We start from the raw sequence: 20,511 nt of genomic DNA, 5'->3' as shown, positions 1-20,511 counted from the left end.
CAACAGAGAATTTCCTTAGCAGTAATACCTCTCGGTTTCTGACAAATCTACTGGCTGAAACCCTGGATAATCCTTCCAGCAGCTACTCAGCACCAATCTGCCCCAGAAACCCCAGCGTCTGCCCAATTTGGACTGCGTCAGCCTCTCCTAGCCCAGCGCTGGCACTACGTCAGCCCTAGGAGGCCCTGCGTCAGCTCTCTGAGCCTTTGCGTCAGCTACGCTGGCCCCTCTGGTGCTCTGCGCAGCACTTAGTTGCCTCTGTGTGGCCCTGCGTGAGCACTGGCTGCTCCTGCGTCTCTCTCTCTGGCTGCTCTGCTGCTATCTCGACACTATCTTTGCCTCTCTGTCTCTCTGTACTCAATGCCCCTCAGTTGCTCTCCCGATCACTGATTCTATCTCTCTTAGCAAACCCCGCTCTAGAGAATAGAATGACTAATCACTCTTGTGTGTTCTCGAAGTGACCCTCAAGCCTCCTCTTATACTTTTCCTGTTGACATCTCAACGACCGAGATTAAATTCCTAATCAATGGCTAAGATTAGATCTGGCTTGATCCATATTTTTTGGACCATTCTAACACAGATTCATATTAATACACATTAATATTTTATTTTCCCTAAGTTTAGACTTAGGGACTCCATTAAAAATGTTAATTATTTTAATATTTCCTGATCTGTTTAGAATCTGCCCAAACCCTTTCTGGGTATTGGAGATCTCATGTGCCCCAACCTCTCCACCAAATTTCGTGGCTAGAGCACATCCGATGCTACCCCAAATCAACATGAGAATCTCTCTCTCTAGAAGCTGTTATCCCTGCCCCTCAACTGCAAGAGATTTCCTCAATCGATTTTTCCTCCTGAGAACTTCTCACTTTAGAAAATCGATTTTCTCTATCTCTATGTGTATTTTCCAAATGACCCTCAAGCCCCTTCTTATATCTTCTTGTTGGACAACCAACGACCTAGATTAAAACATAATCAAAGGCTTAGATCATTTTGGCTTGATCCGTGGCTTTTTCTAGAAGTTTCACCTTTGATTAGATTAATACCCATTAATATTTTAATTTTCCCAAGTTTAGATTTAGGAACCTCATTAAAAATATTAATTATTGTAGTAAAATCAGTTTTGGGTGGAATTTCCCAAAACGCTTTCTGGGTTCTTTGGAATACCTGTGCCCAAGCCTCCTTGCAAAATTTGAGGCTAGAGCACATCTGATGCTACCCCAAATCAACACCTAACAACGATCTGTGAGAGCATGGAGATCATCTTGATGCCCTATCTGAACTCCTTGAAATAACACCGAAATGTCTGCCCTTATTCGAAATTTCATCACTGAAATGTTTGCCCTCATTCGAACTTGTATCACCGAAACATGTGCTCCGAAATTCTTATCCGAATCTTGTGATCGCCGAAAAAATGCAAGCTTTGAATTTCTGATCTGATAATCTGTTTTACTAATGCGAGGTCCTCATCCCTGTATATCTAGTTGTTTGCCATACGAAAATAGGCCGACATGAGTTGATGAAGAGTTGTGTCGCTGTAGTTAGGCCGACATGAGAATATTTGCAGGAAGCCGACTTGATGATGGCAGCAAGGAGACTTTGATGGATGGAGGAGTCTTTAGACATTGACTTAGACAATAACCTAAAGCCTACAATGGAGGCTTGACCTATACATTTGACCCAAGCATGAAACCCATGCTTTAACAAGTCAAATAAAATAATAATATTTTTGTTTCACTTCCTTTTGACAAATATATTACATTTTGACTTCAAGTACAATAATGAAGACCGAACCTAGTTACATTTTCCAACACAACCTTCACAAATAAAACTGCAAAAAATAAATAGTGCTGTAATTGGGAAAATACTAGCACACACACATAAAAATTAACATTGTTGTTTTTGGACAAAAGTTCCCTGAAAAACCCAATGCGGGAAAACCGGTGCAACAGATGAGAGTTTTATTTTATTATGTAGCAGTGAAATCTGAGTACAATGTATCGATGCCCGACTGACAATCCAAACAACAAGAATACCTACCCAAAATTATCTAAGGGAATTACCCTTCTTCCGCAAGCAATGCTGGCACAACTTCTCTTAAGAAAATTAGCCGTCCGAACCCTAGCGTGAGCCCTTCTGCACTGACTTTGCGTTGTCTCCCGCACGTGTGGCTCGAATCTGCATCTGATGAAGTCGTTTTTCCTGCCTCTGTTGAGGAAATCGTCTCTCTAGCACTCTGGACCCTCTCTGCTCGACCTCTGGAATTGAGAATGAATTTTTCTCCAGCAAAATCGAGTTGCTTCTGAAGCAATTGCACTGTCCTCTGCGATGCCGCACTAGAAATAACTTGACCTCCTTGCTGCAGCCTCTCCGGATCCGGAAAACTTCCTCCAAATCACTGTCTCTGCCCCTCATTGACCCTGCTTTGATTTTTGGCTCTTCGACCACTGCTGCTACTCTTTGGAAATTGATCTGTGAAGGAAATCGAACTGCAGAAGTGTCTTCTCCAAGTGCCCATCGAATTCCTATTATAATCCACTATTGGAGTTCCAACGACCAAGATTAAAACGATCGATGGCTAGGATCATCTTGGAATCTATCTGTGTGAGTTTCTAGATGATTCTCACCTTGACTTAATTAAAACTGATTAATTAACCAATTTTCCTACTTTTGCTGCTGCCGCCTACACCTACCCAGTGTTGCGAAAATCACGATATTATCATGAGAATATTGGAAAATCGCGATTTTTTTGAGTCTGGCGATATTATCGCCTGATTTTTACGTTAATTTTTTTTTGGGCAAAAATCGCGAAAGCTTGAATTTTTTTTCAAGATTTATTTATTTATTTTTCCTGATTTTTTGATGAGGAGGAGGAGCAACAGGAGGAGGAGGTGACACAACCTACCCAGGCTACCCCTGTCACCAGTAGAGGACGTGGTCTACCTCCTGTAGCTCCTAGTTCTTCAGCTTCTAGAGCACAGCAGAGTCCACTGCCAACTCCATCGCATCTACATTTTTAGAGGGAAAGGGAAAGCTATTGCATTTTCTCGCAAGAGGGGCAGAGGAAATCAATATTATTAGACTTTAGTTATTTGGTTCATTTCATTGTATATGACATTATGACTCATGATATGAGATGCATTATTATATTTTTTGTTGATATTTTGAGGCTGAGTTGGGACTCAGGAGTCAGGACTTACTATTCAGGATATGATTCACTGTTATGTGTGATGTAGCACTAGAAATGATATTACACATCTTAATATTAGTTCTTTTATCATATTTATGTGTCAACGTATTTATTTTATGTTGTAGAGGCTTTAAATATTAAAAGAATTGAAAAAAATGAATATTTTTGTATTTTACGATTTTTTCCCGATTTTAAAGATTTTTCCTGATTTTTTCCCGATTTTTTCCCTTGCCGATAATATCCCGATAATGATAACTGCAACATTGCACCTACCTACAGGTTAGCAAGAAATGCCGTCAACCCCACAAGGTGTGGTTGGTGGAATAGAACTCAGAGAAGGGGTTGTCACACTAATCCCGACTCTCTCTGTTTGAGCTATCTCCTAGGTTAGCTAAGGGGGGTGGTCCCTAATGAAAAGTTAAGTTAAAAGTGATATGAGTTTCTAGGAGAGTTGTTAGAGTTAAATAGATTACTTCTTTAAGATTTATAAGCAAAAACTGATATGAGCAATAACCATCAATACATAAGATAAACATGAAATACATAAACAACCAGTGCCTTCAAAGTATTTCTTTTTAAGAAATGAAATTGTATTTTCTTAAAATGAAGTGAAATGCTTTCAAATGGAAAGCCAAAGTAATCCTGAAAAGTGAAACAATAAATTGTTAGCACAAGATATTATAAATGCTTTTAAGATGAATAAGTCTACAAATCAAAGCATGGAAACTATCTTGCTCAAAATGATACAATTAGAAATCTACTTGTGAGAATGAGATGACAAAAATAACTCAAATGTTAGACCAAGATGACAACATGAAATTAAGTTTGCAACCCAAAATAATAGTACTTGAAAGTGAAATCAACCATTCATGACATTTTGCAATAAAACCAAAAGGTAAGCCAATTTCCGAGTATAAGAAAATTAAACTTGTTGCAAAATTAAGAGATTACAATGCTTGCATCCAAAGTGCTTCTTGAAATGAGATTTGCATGTGAAACTTTAAACTATCAAGATAGCAAAAATTTAAGAAGTTTGCAAACAAAGCAAATGTAATGGAATGTTGTTTTTGGTTTATTTTATTAATGAGTGCTAAGGAAAAGTCACAATGATGAGTCAATAGAAGTAGAGGGTCCCTAAAAGTCTATTCACCCAACTTAAGTTAGAGGTAAGTTTTAGTGATGCTTGGGGCATTAAGTAAATTAACCAAACACATGAAAATTAAGATCAACTTGAAATGTACTTGCTTGACATGAAATAAAATGCTACTTTATGGAGAAAATTTGTCCAAATACTTGATGCATGTAAGATGTGTTTAATGGTGAAGCATAAGTGAACTTGGAACTATGTTCAAGCCAAATAAGATCAAGTAAAAAATGTTTGCATGCAAAAAATTTGAACTTGTTTTTGATTTAAAACATGTAGTAAATTAAATTAAAGTGCATGCAAAATGAGTGTGATGCATGTTGTGTTAATTTCTCAATTAGATGATATGCATGCAAAATGGAATAAACCAACAAAATCAAACCACTGACCCTCTCCTAAAGGTGGAGAGATAAAGATACCAATGGGTAAAACCCACGCTCCCAAAATAATTTTTTTTATTAGTTGTTACAAGAAGGAAAAGACAATGAAGTCTTCTCTAAAATCCAAGGAAAGTCTTAACAATTTGGCTTCAAACCATAGACCTTTCCAAGCTGAAAATTTCTGCAATTTGAGGCCCAAATAGGCTCAACAAAATTCAGATTTTGAAGAAGGAGAAGAGAGGATAAGCCTCCTCTATGGCCACGACCAAGAGAGAGAAAGAGATGGCCAAAAGAACTCGGCCTCCCTCAAGAAGAACACGACTTTGTCCAAGAAGAACTCGGCCTAAAGGTGGAAGTAGTCGCTAAATTCAAGCCCCAAGGTCTTGCATGCAAACTTGTAAGTAGTTTTTTGATGATGAATCCCGCAAGTAGCTGCAAAGAACAGGTTAGAAATGGCTACAACAACACAACAAATATTAACTTAGGAAAACTACAAAATATGTTACAAAAATAATCTACAAGAGGCTAGGCCAAAGAGTATGAACAAACTCTCCTCTTTGACTAGCCATGACTTGGCTCTTTGAAATAGCCAAATATTGATAAATGAAGTGCAATACATGAACAATAAAATTATTTTAAGTTTGATTTTTTGATGCAAGAAATAAGAGCTTTAAGAAACTTGAAAGAATCCCCACAAGACAAAAATAAGATATAGATGAGACTTTGGAGTTCAACACATGCGGTTTCTCCTTGAATATTTTTCAAGGATGGGTTGATTCCTCCGAGAATTTACCCTCACACTTGAAAAACTTGACCAAATAATGATTCCTCTACAAGACTTCACTACAAATCGTTAAATAGACATGAAATTAAATAAGTGCAGTGGAAAGAATTCGTAGAGATACATCTATTATCCACTAGAATATTTCTTTTCCTAAAGGAAATAATTAATTCTTATGTTGATATGAGATAGATGCATATTAGCATAACTTGAAACAAGCATGAAAGAAACAATGACATGAGGAAATAAATAGAAGCATAACAACAAGTTAAGAATTTACCACATATGCAAGGAGAAGAACAACATCACGCTTTACCCCAAAGACTGTTGTATTATATTGCACGTACTGAATACAATCCCGCAGAGTCTTCCAAAGCACAATAACTTGTATTACATGATACAATATGAGAGCCCATGGCCTCATTATATAGAGAGTTGGGAGCAAATCCCAAGGAAGAATGCATGTGAGAACTGAACTTGGAGCAAATCCCAAGAAAGAGCAAGTCGAGTTCCAAGTGGAGATGATAGAGACACCAAGGCAAATCGAATTCTTCATGTGGCACCCAAGGAAAATCGAATTCTCTATATGGCATAGTAAACATATCCATGAGTGAACCAAAGCAATGAGATAACTCTAGTCAAACCAAATCAAACTCGAACCAAGTGTTGCCACTTCAGATGATGATCCCAAAGATGCTCTGCGCAGATCCCTAGGAACTGCGTGATTTCCTCTAAGTGAAACTCGTAATCCTCCATGTGAAGTGCTAAGTGTAGAAGCAACTCGAGCTAACAGTGAGAGAAGGCCCCACAAAATCCTCAATCTAAATATTTCGTAGAATATTCCTTTAGTACATGAGTTCCTCTAATAAATTCGATTTTCCACATGTGCAACTACTGCTTTATCTTTGGGAAATTCGATTTTGCCAAATAATGGTGTATTTATGATGTAGTGTGCTCAGTCATCTTCCACATGTCCGTTGACTCAACTCATTGACTTAAGATAATTTCCAAGTCATTTCTACGTCATTCTGTCACATGGAATAATTTATTTATCTCTATTTTATTTAATTCTAGCCTAATTAAATGCTACAATTTCCACTAAACTTATGAAATGTGGGTTTTGAGGGTCCAAAACACATATTAGCCCTCCAAAGTGTGTCATAGTAGAAAATTGAGGGTGAGAGGTGTAATTTTTATTACTCACACCCCATACGACTGATCTAGACTACACTTATTACAATTTAAATACAATTTTATTTGCAATTTTTGACTTTCGGGAAATAAAAAAAATTAAAAACTGATTAACTAGACTTAACCAAATTCCACGAAATTTTGTGTGATGTAGTATGGTAATATACATCGACTCTACACACTAATATGTGTTAGGGGCTCAACCTTCAAACCGTCACCCCGACTTTGGGGTTAAAAAGTGAGTTATAAAACCCATAAAATTATTGGCCTCTAAAAAAGAAGGGATAATTAACCAGATAAAAAAACACTCGAAAGTGTACTAATTTGCTGATCAAGTCCCAACATCCTAGGCCTGTTACAAACTGAAAACTCATCATTACTACTATCACTTATTACAATTCCCCGCAGGGTGTGGAATCTGGGTACAAGAAAGATGATGAGAAAATAGAAGTAGAGTTAAAAAGCTCTGTATACTGATGATATCTGATGGTACAAGTGTCCTCTGAATCATCCTTGGGCATGGAGTCTTTCATATAATCATCAGGTGCCACTCTAGTGGTCAACACCTACGTTTAGACTTAGGAAACATTAAAAAATTGGTTAATAATCTAATTAAGTCACTTCTAGGTGGAATTTGTAGAAACGATTTGTGGATCTTGGAGATCTCATGTATTCTAGCTTCTCCACCAAATTTCGTGGCTAGAACACATTCGATGCTACAAAAAGTAACACTCCCTCTTGGCGAGGAATGTGTTCTAGTGCTGCACACCCTACCACAACACTCTATCTCTATATCATCTTTGTTACACTGCTGATGTTTGGCTACTGCTGCCCACCAACTACTACGCAACTCTGATGTTGCATCTGTGCTGCTGCTGACACTGCCATACTGCTGCCAACATTGCATCTACACTGCAACTCCCTCTCATCTATTGCTGCTACAACTGCAACATTGGCAACTGAAAAGAACTCAAAATACTGAATCAACTGTGTTCAGTATGATGCATCTGTCTCCCGATTCTCTGACTGCTATTGCCATCAACACTGTCACTGAAGAATCTGCATCGCTGCCAACTCTGCACTGAGGCACCTACTCTGCTGTTAACACTGCACTGCGCTCCTTAGTATCTGACTGCCACTAGTACGAAACTGTCACTCTGGTACTGACTGCATCAATTGCCACTCATTCATCCTACTACTGAATACTGTGGGCCCCTGTAGTAAGGTATTGAGCCATGAGGTTGACTCCTCAAGGACCCTGCCCAATTTCTGTAGTTCTCCAGGACTACAATACGAAATCTCCCCACCTCACTCCTAGAGGTATATCTGCGAACATCTTGAAGTCTTCCTCCAACCCGGAGGTCAACTTGTCGATCTTGGTTAACGCTGCCTGCTGGTCCTGCTTCTCCGACTTGTCCTTCTTCCTGAGAGGACACTGCTTGCTGTAGTGACTGAGCTCATCACATCTGAAGCACTTGACCTTTGCCAGGTCCTTCCTCTTCTTTCTCTTCTCCCCTTGCCCCTGACTGGGACCTTTTGATATGAGGGCCACATTCTCCTCCTCCGTCACCACCTTCATTTCGCTGCTGTTGTTGCCATTGATGGAGCTCTTTAACAGAGCTCCTCTCCTCCTGCTGCAGATCGACCCACATTCTGTCCCATCCTAGTAGCGTGTCTCTGCCCAATATACTCTGGACGAAGACCTGCCAATCCTCTGAGACACTGTTGAGTGCCAATCATACTAACTTTGAAGGTTGAGGCGCTGCCCCTACAATTGGCAACTGGTCTCAGAGCTCCTGAATCTTGGTGAGAAAGGGATCTATGCCTTCCCACTTCTGCATTCTAATGCATCTTAACTTCTCCTTTAGGATCATCTTCCGCTGCTCGGAAGTGGTCTGGTAATTTTTGGAGAGAGCATTCCACATTTCTTTAGCCATTCTCTTGGCTGCTATATGTGAGACAATATGATCCCGGACTCCATCCAAGATCAACCGCTTTGCCCTCGCCATTTCCTTCTTGTATTCTTTCTTCTATTCTGCATCCTTGGGAACTGCCACTACATTATCAATGTAGGCTTTCAAGACATATTCATCTAGAAGGAAGGACAGCCTAGCCTTCCAGATGACATAGTTGGATGATCCAGGCAACCTATCTTGATCTCTGAGCTTTGCAGTGACCATCTCTGAAACTGTCGAAAATCCCCTCTTTCCTTCTGCTTGGTTGTCGCTCCGCTACTCGCACTTCCTTCTGGAGTGAGAAGATCTGCTCACAACTATTGCCAATTTGCAAGGAAAAATCAAACTTCTGAGACTCGAAGTTCCCTAAGGAAAATTTTCCCTCTGCTATGTGTGATTGTCTCTTCCACTCGACATGGATTCTGCCTCTGCAACCTGCAGCAAAACCCTTGGCGTCCAACCAAGAATCTGCTTAGCGAAAAACTGAGTTGCTGCAGCTCCCTTTGCCTGCTGGAATCACTGATCTGGGAGATTCGAACTTTTTCCACCTCCTGCATTGAAAAGTCGAACTTCCCCAAGCAACTCGGTTTGGTTGGCAATGAATTGCACTGTCCCAAGAATTTCGTCCGGCTACTCCTTCTGAGTAGCAAAATTCTTTCCTTCGCTTCTGAGCTTCTGGCTGATCACTTATGCTCTGATACCATGTGAAAATTCCACAAACTGGAATCCTATTGCAGCAACTGTATTATTTCCTCTAACTGATAAATTAATTATTCAGTTTATTGCTGCGACAATATCGAAATAAACACATTGCAACCTTCACAAATAAAACTGCGAAAAATACATAATGTTGGAACTGAGAAAATACTAGCACACACACATAAAAATTAACACCGTTGTTTTTGGAAAAAAGTCCCCGGAAAATCCCAATGCGGGAAAACCGGTGCAACAAATGAGGGTTTTATTTTATTATGCAACAATGAAATCTGAGTACAATCTATGGATGCCCAACTGGCAATCCAAACAACAAGAATATTTGGCCAAAATTATCTAAGGGAATTACCCTTCTTCTGCAAGCAATCCTGGCACAACTTCCTTTAAGAAAACTGGCCATCCAAACCCCAACGTGAGCCCTTCTACGCTGTCTCCCACACGCGTTGCTCGAATCTGCCTCTGATGAAGTTGTTCTTCCTGCCTTTGCTGAGGAGATTGTCTCTCCGGCACTTTGGACCCTCTGCCCGACCTCTAGAACTAAGAACGAATTTCTCTCCAGCAAAATCGAGTTGCTTCTGAAGCAACTACGCAGTCCTCTGCGCTGCCTCACTGGGAATAACTCGACCTCCTTGCTGCTACCCTTCTGGATCTGGAAAACTTCTTTCGAATCACTGTCTCTGCCCCTCATTGACCCTGCTTCGATCTCTGGCTCTCCGACAACTGCTGCTGCTCTCTGGAAATCAATTTGCCAAGGAAATCGAACTACAGAAGTGTCTTCTCCAAGTGCCCATCGACTTCTTCTTATAATCCACTGTTGGAGCTCCAACGACCAAGATTAAAACTTAATCCATGGCTAGGATCATCTTGGAACCGATCTATGTGAGTTTTTATATGATTCTCACCTTGACTTAATTAATATTTTGATTAAGTAACCAATTTTCCTAAGTTTAGACTTAGGAAGCATTAAAAAATTGGTTAATAATCTAGTTAAGTCACTTCTAGGTGGAATTTCTAGAAATGGTTTCTGGGTCTTGGAGATCTCATGTATTCTAGCCTCTCCACCAAATTTCATGGCTAGAAAACTTCCGATGCTACAAAAACTAACATTGTGGACATGTTACTTCTCAAACTAGCAAGGTTGGTAAGATTCAACCAAGACTACTATGCAGTAAGCACTATCAAGAATACACCCACTGTCACATGAACATATTCCTCTTGCTTTAGGCCAACTTCTACAAAATGCCATAGGTGGTATCCCTTCACACAACAACTCAAGCAATGAATAAAGAGACTAGTGCCTCATGAAGCATATAGAATATGTAGGACTTAATATGATAGTGAAAATCTGATATGATCAATGATATAACAATAGACTTATATTGCAGGCTAACAAAGGAAAATAGTCAATATGCTAAGCAAACAAGCTTGAAAATGCCACAAATTGAGTATGAGAACTTTGTACCACAATAGAATGTTGCCACGGTAAGCTCTAATATCACAAAAATATGTTGCCATAGTAAACTTCAGATCATAGAAATATGTTGCCACAATGAGCTCGGGTACCACAGAAAGATGTCACAAGGATCCAGGCTGTTATTTGGCCTTCTCTTCTAGCTTGAGCAAGGGTATATAGATCTCATCTTATCCTTCTGTTCTTTAGCCTTCTTCCTTGTATACTTCATAGATTGTAGAGACAACTGACATGTATGTTGAGTGCTCATGAAGGAGGGATGCCTTCTTTATAGTCATCAATGAGGCCGAATGGGTGCCAAAAAGGGGTCAAGCCGACTTGGTCAACTTGTGGACACAATTATACTTTGAAAAATTTAAATTTTCTTTTCTTTTTCATTGTCTAAATGGGACATGACAAAAACAAATTCTTTTTGACTCTTAGCATGAATAACATGCTTAAATAAGTACATCAATGACAAATTATGCATTATGAAGATCGAACCTAGTTACAACTTCAACACTAATCCCTCTAGATTTAGCCATAAGGACCTTTGAACTCACTCGCTTGAAGTTATATTTTAATCACCCAAAACCTTAATCATTGCATACTTGTTCTTGGTTGAGTCTTGTTGTAGATACCTTTTGGGGCATTTATCCTAAATCTATATGGGTTACTTGATCCCTAAGGTCTACTAGGGAAGCCTCCCTTGTGGAGATTGTATCAAAGCACAAAAATGAAGGGAGTAGTTGTTTAAGTGACAATGGTAAGTCTCCTATTGTTGTGCTCAATCTAGGTTGCCTAGTAAGGCTTTGCACTAGGGTGCTAGGCTTTGTAGTAACAATCCCCATTAAAAACTCTACCATAATAAAATATTCCTTGCATGAATGTGGGTTTGAAGAGAGACAGTAAGTGTCCCTTGAAATGTGTCCATCTTTGGGAGATCTTTGGCATGTCAATCCATGAAGAAGCCATTGATAGGAAGGGCATCCTAGAAATTTGTGTAATGGGTCCACTTTATGTCCTCAAAACTCATGGAAATGGACCTTAAAAGTGGTCAAATCAGTTATAAGTCACTTCACATGTGTGGAAGGTGTGAACAAGGTCACACATGGAACCTTCTAGAGTGGTGCTCTATCTAGTGACCTAGGGGGGAGTGTATACTCACGCAAATAAATGACGTGGAAGGTTAAAACCCTAGGATGCATGGATATCTAACCCTTTAGTCAAATCAATTGTCAACAACCTTCTCGAAATTTGTGACGAAGGATAAGGATACGATGTGGATAAATTGACATGTGTGAACAACCCTAAAATGACAAAGTGAATTGAATTTTTTGCAGGTTGCCTCAACAGGGGTGCCAAAGGGGGAGTGATAGCATAAGTTGTGTTCCACATTGACATAAAGTTGTGTTACCTAATGATAAATCAACAATAATGCTTAGGGACTCAACCTAAGGTCTTAGGATTTCATTAAAATATCCTAAGCTAGTTAGGCATGTTCATGATGGAAAAAGTGGAAATATGAAAAATTAGGGGTTGATATAGAATACAACTCAGGGAATTATGAGAAAATGATGTCATGCACCTCCTAGGAGATGGAATGAAGTCAAATGTTAGTGAAATGAAAATTTTTTCTATAGATAAAAGCTAGTGATGTGATGTGATACACAAACTACCAAGGTAAAAATGATGAATTCTGCTGAAAATGTAAGGGTGAAATGGATTCCACCTAGGCAAAAGGTGAAGATATGCTATGACAAACAAATCACCTAGGTGTAATTATGGACATGTTATGGAGCATGGATGAACTAAGAAAACACTAGGAAACTACACCTCTATGCTTGAGGACAGTCACAACTAAGACATGAACTAAACATCCAACACAAAATGAAACAAGTGACTTAAACATGACTAGGTGACCATCATAAAATTATTCCATGAAGAGCATTCTGCACAATTAAAGCAGCTTCTACCAACATTCCAATATTTGGTAGGCTTGAATCGTCATACCAACCTGCAAAACATATGAATCACGTGATTAAAGTCACGTGTGCAACCATAATATAATATGGGTGTTAGAAAGCTACATGGTTTCTTCTGTATGCCAAGTCTTTTGTTGTCATTATTAGCATTTTGGCTTCTATGTTCAGTAAAAGTAAACATGTACTGGCTTATTTTGTCAACTAACTGCCTATATGAAGGATTGGAATGTGTCAAATAAACTTTTATCTTGTCAACTAGATAATAAAGGGCCCAATTTTCCAAATCCCTACATGCAGCTGAGGTATGTAGGGAGCTATACACATCTACAAGGAAGACTCTGGTGACCTTTGAACCTTATCAAGCAATTATATGGTTTCTATTTTATACAGGTGCTTTTCACTGACAGTTTTTACTATTTTTCAATGGCAGTTAGAGCCAATTAATAATGGATATGCTTTCTGTTATATGGTTTAGAATTCTTTTTCACCAGTCCTCTATTATTTACAAACTGCCATCATTCTTGAAATTGCACATTTCATGGATTCCAGGCCAATAAGTAGAGTGAAGAAGATTAAACATAGGAATCGTCTTGTTGGTTTATTTGATCCTTTATATTTTGTTTGTCTTCCTTTTTTTTAAAATAGGTTAAAAGAGATTGTAGCTGTTCCTATTGTAAGTTAATCCTTCATTATTTTTGGACAATTTTTCTCATTTCTTTCAGGCAGGAGCAATTAAACGTCTGTGGGCTGGATGGGTCTATCTATGGCACGATAGAGAAGGTATTATTTAATCAATACTTTGGATTTTCAGGCTGCAGTTCTCTACAACTTGTTAATGGAATAAATAATATTGAATATGTTTGGGCTTTTCTTCATCTTTCTTCAATCCCAAAACCATATTTCTGAATTGTCTTGATGTTTGAAGACTCAGATTACAAGAACTAAAGTTCAAGATCGTCATGCATACTTTTGCCACTTTATGCACACTTTTGCTACTTGGCTTGTTGTGTATCTGCTTTGAATTCCACAGAAATGTGCATATTTTGTGAAGTTCATGATGACCACAAAAATGGAATTAGGAGTGCTTCCAGGTATTAGTTCAATTTGATGTTCATGATCTCTATATGAAAACAGACCTTTGGGAATTTCTTTGAAGACCCTATAGTTCCTTTCCAAGGTGCCTTTTAATTCTTCGGGATTACTTTCATCTTCTAGCTTAACTTCCATAGAATACAGTTTAACTACATTTCTATTGCTACCCTTTTTTAGGAGCTTTTCCATTCTATGATAACTGATAGTTTGCCGAGGTCCATATTTCAACCCTTTGAGCTTATATTGAACTCCTTTTAATTCAAATCTCATGAATAATTTGTTAAATTGTACCCAATGTTCTCAACAATTGAATTTCTAGAACAGTATTTACACATAATGGCATACATTGAGCTTTCCAATTTATATTCTCCCATACTCATTTAATGTTGTGACATTTTCCTATACAATCAATACTCTCTCCATTGGCAACTAGAACTTGAAAATTGGTCACTGGATATACAAAACAATCGAGGCACTCTGCCAATCTTTTATCAATAAAGTTATGGGTACTACCTGAGTCAATAAACATCATGACCTTTTGCTTCTTAATGTAACCAACAAGATTTGGGGTCTGAGGTGCTACCAAATATGCCAGTGCATGAACATATAGTTCACCCCTGTTTGAATAAATGTTGTGCACAATGTTTGTTTTTATTTTCTGCTCCTCTAATTTGACAAGTTCTTCCTCACTTCTTTGTGTAGATACCTCCATTTCCTCTTCATCATTATTTTACAAGGTGAACAATTTTGTTTCTTGACATTTATGCCCTTTGACCATTTGTTGTTACAACCAAAGCATAGTCCTTTTTCTCTTCTTTCCTGCATTTCCTTGTGATGTTCTAGTAGATTGAGGTAGGGTTATCTTATGAAACCCAAAACGATCTTTGCTTCCTGTGTATGCTCCTAGGGCAAACTTGTGTATAACATTATTCTTGGCTTTAATATGACAAGAAAATTGCACAGCTTCCATACCCTTTTCTGGTTGTTTTAGGAAAAGCTCATGTTTAATGTCTTCTTTTAATCTACCTGTTGTCGCACAAAGTGTCTAAGCACCGCGACAACGCTCAGAGTAAGGACTGTTACTCTTGATCCTTACTCACTCCGTTTAGACTCTCTCTTAGGCAAGTCAAGGGGGGTCGTCCCTAAGGTAAATGGATGAGAAAGCCTGTGGAACGCGGGCTCTCGGAGATTTTAATGATGGACAACTTAACGAATTTAAATGAATCTTGACTAACTCAGATTAATAAATTAAACACTAATGTAACCAAGACACGACCACCAACTAGAGATAATTATAGACCAGTGCCTTTAATTTGAATTAACCATAGATCAAGTAAGAAAACAAGTCATCCAAAATATTTTTCCAATATGTGACGAACAGTGACAATCATGAATGATTAATATAAACACCCAAAACTTTAACATGCAAGAGATTCCAAATCTAAAATGATTTTCATTTAACTGCCCAGATCTAGTTCAATTAACTTTTTCCAACAGCGAAATATGATTTAAAACGTTTATTGCACCTTGACCATAGAAAAATATGCATTTAATAACACTAAGGAACTTCAAATTTAAATCTTAATATTCCTTAGGCGATAACTAAAAAAAACAAATCAACGGGTTAAAAAAATCGAAATTTTTAATGGGCCATAGGCCACATTAAAGATTTTAATGTTTAAGCGAAAACCCCGTAATTTATTTCATTTTTAATTTTTTTTAAGAAATTTTTTAAAAATTTAGAATTTTTTTTTTTTTTTTGCTAATTTTTAGGATTTTTTAGATTCTTTTTAAATTTTTAGGATTTATTGAATTTTTTAAATCAGAAATAAAAGAAAGAAAAATAAAATGTGAAAAGGTTAATTTTTTAAAAGTTTTCAGATTTTTTAAATAAAAAAAAGGTGAACTTTTTTTTCTATTTGTTAAAGTCCTAAGTTAAAATTTTAATGAAATTAAAAAAAAATATACACACCCTAGCTATTTACTAACCTAAAACTAAACCAAACACATATCTCACAATGAAAATAAAAGTAAAGTAACCCTAACCATATACAAACTAAATAAAAAGATCAAATAAAAAAAACAAAATCAAAATAATTCAAAACAAAATAAAATTCATAAAGCTATAATACATCACACCTAACCCAACCCTATGAATGCACAAAGTAAGAAAAAAAAGGAAAACGTAAATGTAAATCTAACCCCAACACTAAATAAAAATGAGATCGTATACATGAAATGAAAGTCGAAAGTTTATTGCTGTTGTGCAGGTGCAAGTCGACGACAACAGAGGAAGGAGCAGGTGGAAAGGAGAGGCTGCAGGTAAGGAGGCAGTGTGCAGATGGATGGCAGAACGAGGCAGCTTGAGGGTATTTCGTGGAGGGATAAGGCAATGATGGAGCAAAATGCGTGAAGGGTAGGCAACGCGGAGAGGGTTGGGGGTAGACGGAGGTTGAAGCAAGGAAAGGGTATCGAGGCCTGAAGATAAGGATGAACAACGAGCGTTATAGCAGCGTGAATGAGCAGGGTCGACGGGTTTAAAGTTGGACTGATATGGCAGTAAGGAATGAACTACGAAAATGGAGCACGTGAGGGAAGATGGAGCAGGAAGCGCTACTATGGCCGGCGTATGAGGCAACAGAAGAAGATAATTTCGGACAACAAGGGAGAAAAATAAAACCCAAGGCAGCAAAATCCTAAAAAAAGTTGAAAATAAATTTGCTGGAAAAACCCTAGGCAACAAACAGATCTGAAATCCTCAAGAAACGGAGAAACTATAGCCCAAACTTAAGATCAACCTAGAAAAACGAATCTCACACTTATGCTCCAGATTTATCAATGAAACCCCTGCAAAGTTAAATTTCCAGATTTAAAAAAAATTTGAAAACCCTTGGACTGCAAAAATAATGCCCTTGCCAAAGCTGGTTTTGAGGCAAAATCTTACCCTCCAGGGCCTAGATTTGCCTTCAAAATCAAACTTCACTTTCAGATCTGTAACTTGTTCCTAAAAACACAAACACCTAGAAAAATAAATGAAACCCTAGTCAGAGAAATTAAAAAATTACAGATCTATGCACAGGGACAGCAGATCTATCAGATCTGGCGAGTGCGAGTCCAACTCCGCTCCCAGATTTGATAATCTAAGGCTCTTAAAAGCCAGATTTATCAATTTAGCACATAACACTTGAATTTTTTGAATTTTAAAGGAGGTACTGAGCTCAAAACTCTTCATGCATCACCAATTTTTTTTTATCTTAAGATAAGCCCGGGATCAAATTTAAGCTGGGCTCTTCAGTAAACACGGATCAGGAGTTGGCTAGTTCAACCGAGAACTTCCCCGAATGCCCGATCTAAAAAATAATCAAGACTTTCCTGCAAAACTCAATTTAACCATCAACATAGAGCGAGAAAACGATAATAAAATTAAGATAAATAGAGATACTTGCTATTATATTCAAAACTTAAATTATCATTCAAACCCCAGTCACTGAGTAAGATACCTGTACTCAAATCGCTCTTTAGAAAGCTATCATCAATGGCTAAAAAGAAATTATGCATGAAAACAATACATCTTACAACATTTCCATGAAGAGTAACACCGACGAAATTTAACCCCAAAGTCTTTCTTTATTGCTCATAAAAAGATTACAAGAAAGCTTTTCGCTTAGTACACGATCCAGAGATCGAATGGAACTCACTGACAAATGACCTCCTATCTAAAGATAAATCCTCCAATGGCTAGTTCGAGTGATCCTCGTCAAAGAAATCTCGAACATTAGAGGATTAAAATTTCTTTTAATCTCATCTGTTGAAATTTTAAATTATTGAGGAAATTCGAATTTTTCAATTAAATGCATTTTAATTAATTCAAAAATTAAAATTTTGAATAAATTCACTCAAAATTTTGACTTTTACTTAACCCTAGGGACCAAAGGCTTAAAATTTAGCAAAATAATTAATTTACCTTAGCCCCTGGACCTTTTAAACTTTAATTTTTTAAGGACCAACGAATTTTGCCTTTGGAGAATTTAAATTTACCTAGGACCTAGAATTAATCAAATTTTTGTTTAATATTCTTAATTAGCCATGGCTAATTGGAATATTCGATTTTGCTCAATTTTGCCTTCTATAGTTATTTATAAATAAAAAGGTGAGGAAAGGGAGACATAACTCACTACGTAGAGAAGGGGCCCACGTAGACACTTGGAAGGACTGTGCAGATGGAGAAGAAGCACGTGGCGAGACAGAGGCTACGTTGGAGGAGGTAGGCCTTAGGGGTTTGAGAGAGGCCAACGCTATAAAGGAGAGAGGAGCCTCCTCATTTTGGGCATTCGATTATGTTGCATTTGAGCTAGTCACTTCGACTTAGAGCATGCTGGCTGTTTAGCCTGTCCGCGACACCGTTTAGTGCATTGAGTGTCTCCGTTTGGAGATCTCGCCCTTAGCCCCGGGGGACTTCGAGTGCCTGCTCGGGCAAGATAGTTTCATCAGTATTTTGCAGGAGGAGCGATCTCTGGAGTTGAGGAGGAACTGGGCATTTTGATGACTGCGCAGTCTTGAGAGGGGAGGACGCAGTCTCTTTTGGTAGGAGCTCCGGATTGAGGTTATGTGGAGGATTTGAGCTTGGAGATTGAGCAAGGGATCAACCCTTGCATATTGGAGGATTTTGGCAGAGTCTCGAGTAGAGTTTTGGAGGATTCTCTTCAGGGGCAGCGCAGAGCCTTGAGGGATAGCATAGATCCTCAAGGGGGTGATTTTCGGGGGTCAGCTATTTTAGAAAAGCTTTTTGGGCTTTTCTGGGTTTATTGAGCAAATGTTGATTCCAGAGTTTCGACATTTTCTGAGGAGGGGAACAACCCCAAATCCTCACTTGATTCCAGCAGTAGCAACAACATAGCAGTTCTCCGGCAGCTTGGATGCAGTTCAGAGAGAGGCCATTACCTTACCATTCTGAGTGTATTTCTTCACTTGCTTTGTGCAAGTCGAGGTGCTATCTTTCTGATCACCTCTTGTACTCTTTCCATTACTCAGTATAATAAAATGGCTTAGCATTTCTCTCTGCATTTCTCGAGTATCTGCTTATATTCCATGTATACATTATTGTATGTCGCACTACTGTTACTTTTATCTCTTTGAGTTCCCCGGCTACTATACCACTTGGTTGGAGTTTGCTTGTGTTTGAGGGATACCCCTGATAAGGGATATTATAGTGGTATCAGAGCATAGATCTGGCTCAGCCTGTGGAGCTAGCAGTCTATGACACCGAGGGAGAAGCCCTACATCTGTTATAGAGGTAGGAGATACAGGGATATTGAGCATAGGTTGGAGAACACCTATGGAGAGGGAGACTGTGTTCGGGTGGTGGACACAGAACAGGAGGAGCCTGTGGTGAACACAGAACAGGAGGAGCCTGTGGTGGACGCAGAGCAGGAGGATCCGATGGCAGATGAGGACGGGAAGAGATTTGCGGACATGCTCCTCAAATCAGTGCAGGATTTGTCGAGACAGATCGAGGTGATGGGGCAGAGATTCATGGCGGTGGAGGCTAGACAGCATGAGAACCCACGGGTTCTCCAGGTTGGTGAGGGATCGGGTACGTCCCACCATTTGCCAGAGCAGGGTGCCACTCAACGTGATACTACTCAGCAGATGGCCTCACATACCCCTACACGCTTTACCATGCCCACTTTCCTAGGAGCAGACACGAGGGCCGGAGCCCAGCAGGAGGCAGAGCCCGGTCATATGGGCGATTATTTTGCAGAGTACCAGGCCTATGGGCAGGAGTTCAGGGATGCTTTTTCATTCAGAGACTTTGTTCAGCTCCAGCGGGATAGTAGACCCTGCGACCATCACAGAGGGTACCGACATTATCATGATGGAGACACCCACCGCACAGCTAGTAGATTCCACTTGCCTACGTTTGATGGCTCATCAAACAGTTCGGCAAAGTCTTGGGTGGAGAAGCTGGACATCTATTTCCAGCTTAACCAGATGTCGGAGACAGAGGCCATCAAGGTGGCGACATTACATTTGGATGGTGAGGCCCTGGACTGGTGGTTCCATGGGTTGGTTACACTCAGACACTCCACAGTGACGACATATGCCGAATTCACCAGGAGACTAATAGAGAGGTTTGATCGGAGGGATCCGGAACAACACTTTGTTAAGCTGACGAGGCTCAAACAGACCGGGAACCCAGAGACCTACATTGCAGACTTCTTGAGGGTTTCAGTGATAGTGCTAGATCTATTCGTGGCACAGAGGATCTACATGTTTGTTGAGGGGTTAGCAGAGCCACTTCGGGGTCTAGTCAGATCCACTAGACCAGCCACACTTCAGGATGCTATTAGCAGGACTCGGGACTTACAGGATGCCTTACCCAGGACTCGGACACCTTACCCCCAGAGACGGGCTTTCCAGCCTAAGAGGAAGGATGTGAGCATTCCGCCTCCAAAGGGGAATCCAGGACGAGCACAGATTGATGATGATGCTAGGAGGGAGCTGAAAAAGAAGCGGTTGTGCTTTACCTGTCAGGAGCCATGGGCACTGGGACATAGATGTGCTGCTGGCAAAGCACATTTTATTGAGGTCTTCTCCGAGAGCAGTGAAGAAGAAGATGAGGAGGATGA

General features: G+C 39.2%; 1 protein-coding gene across 3 annotated transcripts in view; it reads left to right on the top strand.

The window, feature by feature from the left end:
* LOC149168547 (uncharacterized) overlaps positions 1-20,511 on the top strand; it is a 560,609-nt gene that overhangs the window by 111,889 nt on the left and 428,209 nt on the right. For all 3 annotated transcript variants that reach the window (XM_089428302.1, XM_089428301.1, XM_089428303.1), the window contains one exon: positions 13,513-13,570. In XM_089428302.1, coding sequence (XP_089284428.1) covers positions 13,513-13,570 — 58 coding nt within the window. The remainder of the gene's footprint in view (positions 1-13,512; positions 13,571-20,511) is intronic.

This window comes from Pinus tabuliformis, chromosome 4_2 (genome assembly GCF_031772625.1).
Source record: "Pinus tabuliformis cultivar Carrire ecotype Pingquan chromosome 4_2, CPIR1, whole genome shotgun sequence".
Classification (NCBI taxonomy): Eukaryota; Viridiplantae; Streptophyta; class Pinopsida; order Pinales; family Pinaceae; genus Pinus; species Pinus tabuliformis.
The sequence above is the reverse complement of the archived record's forward strand: the minus strand, read 5'-3'. Positions and strand labels throughout refer to the sequence as shown.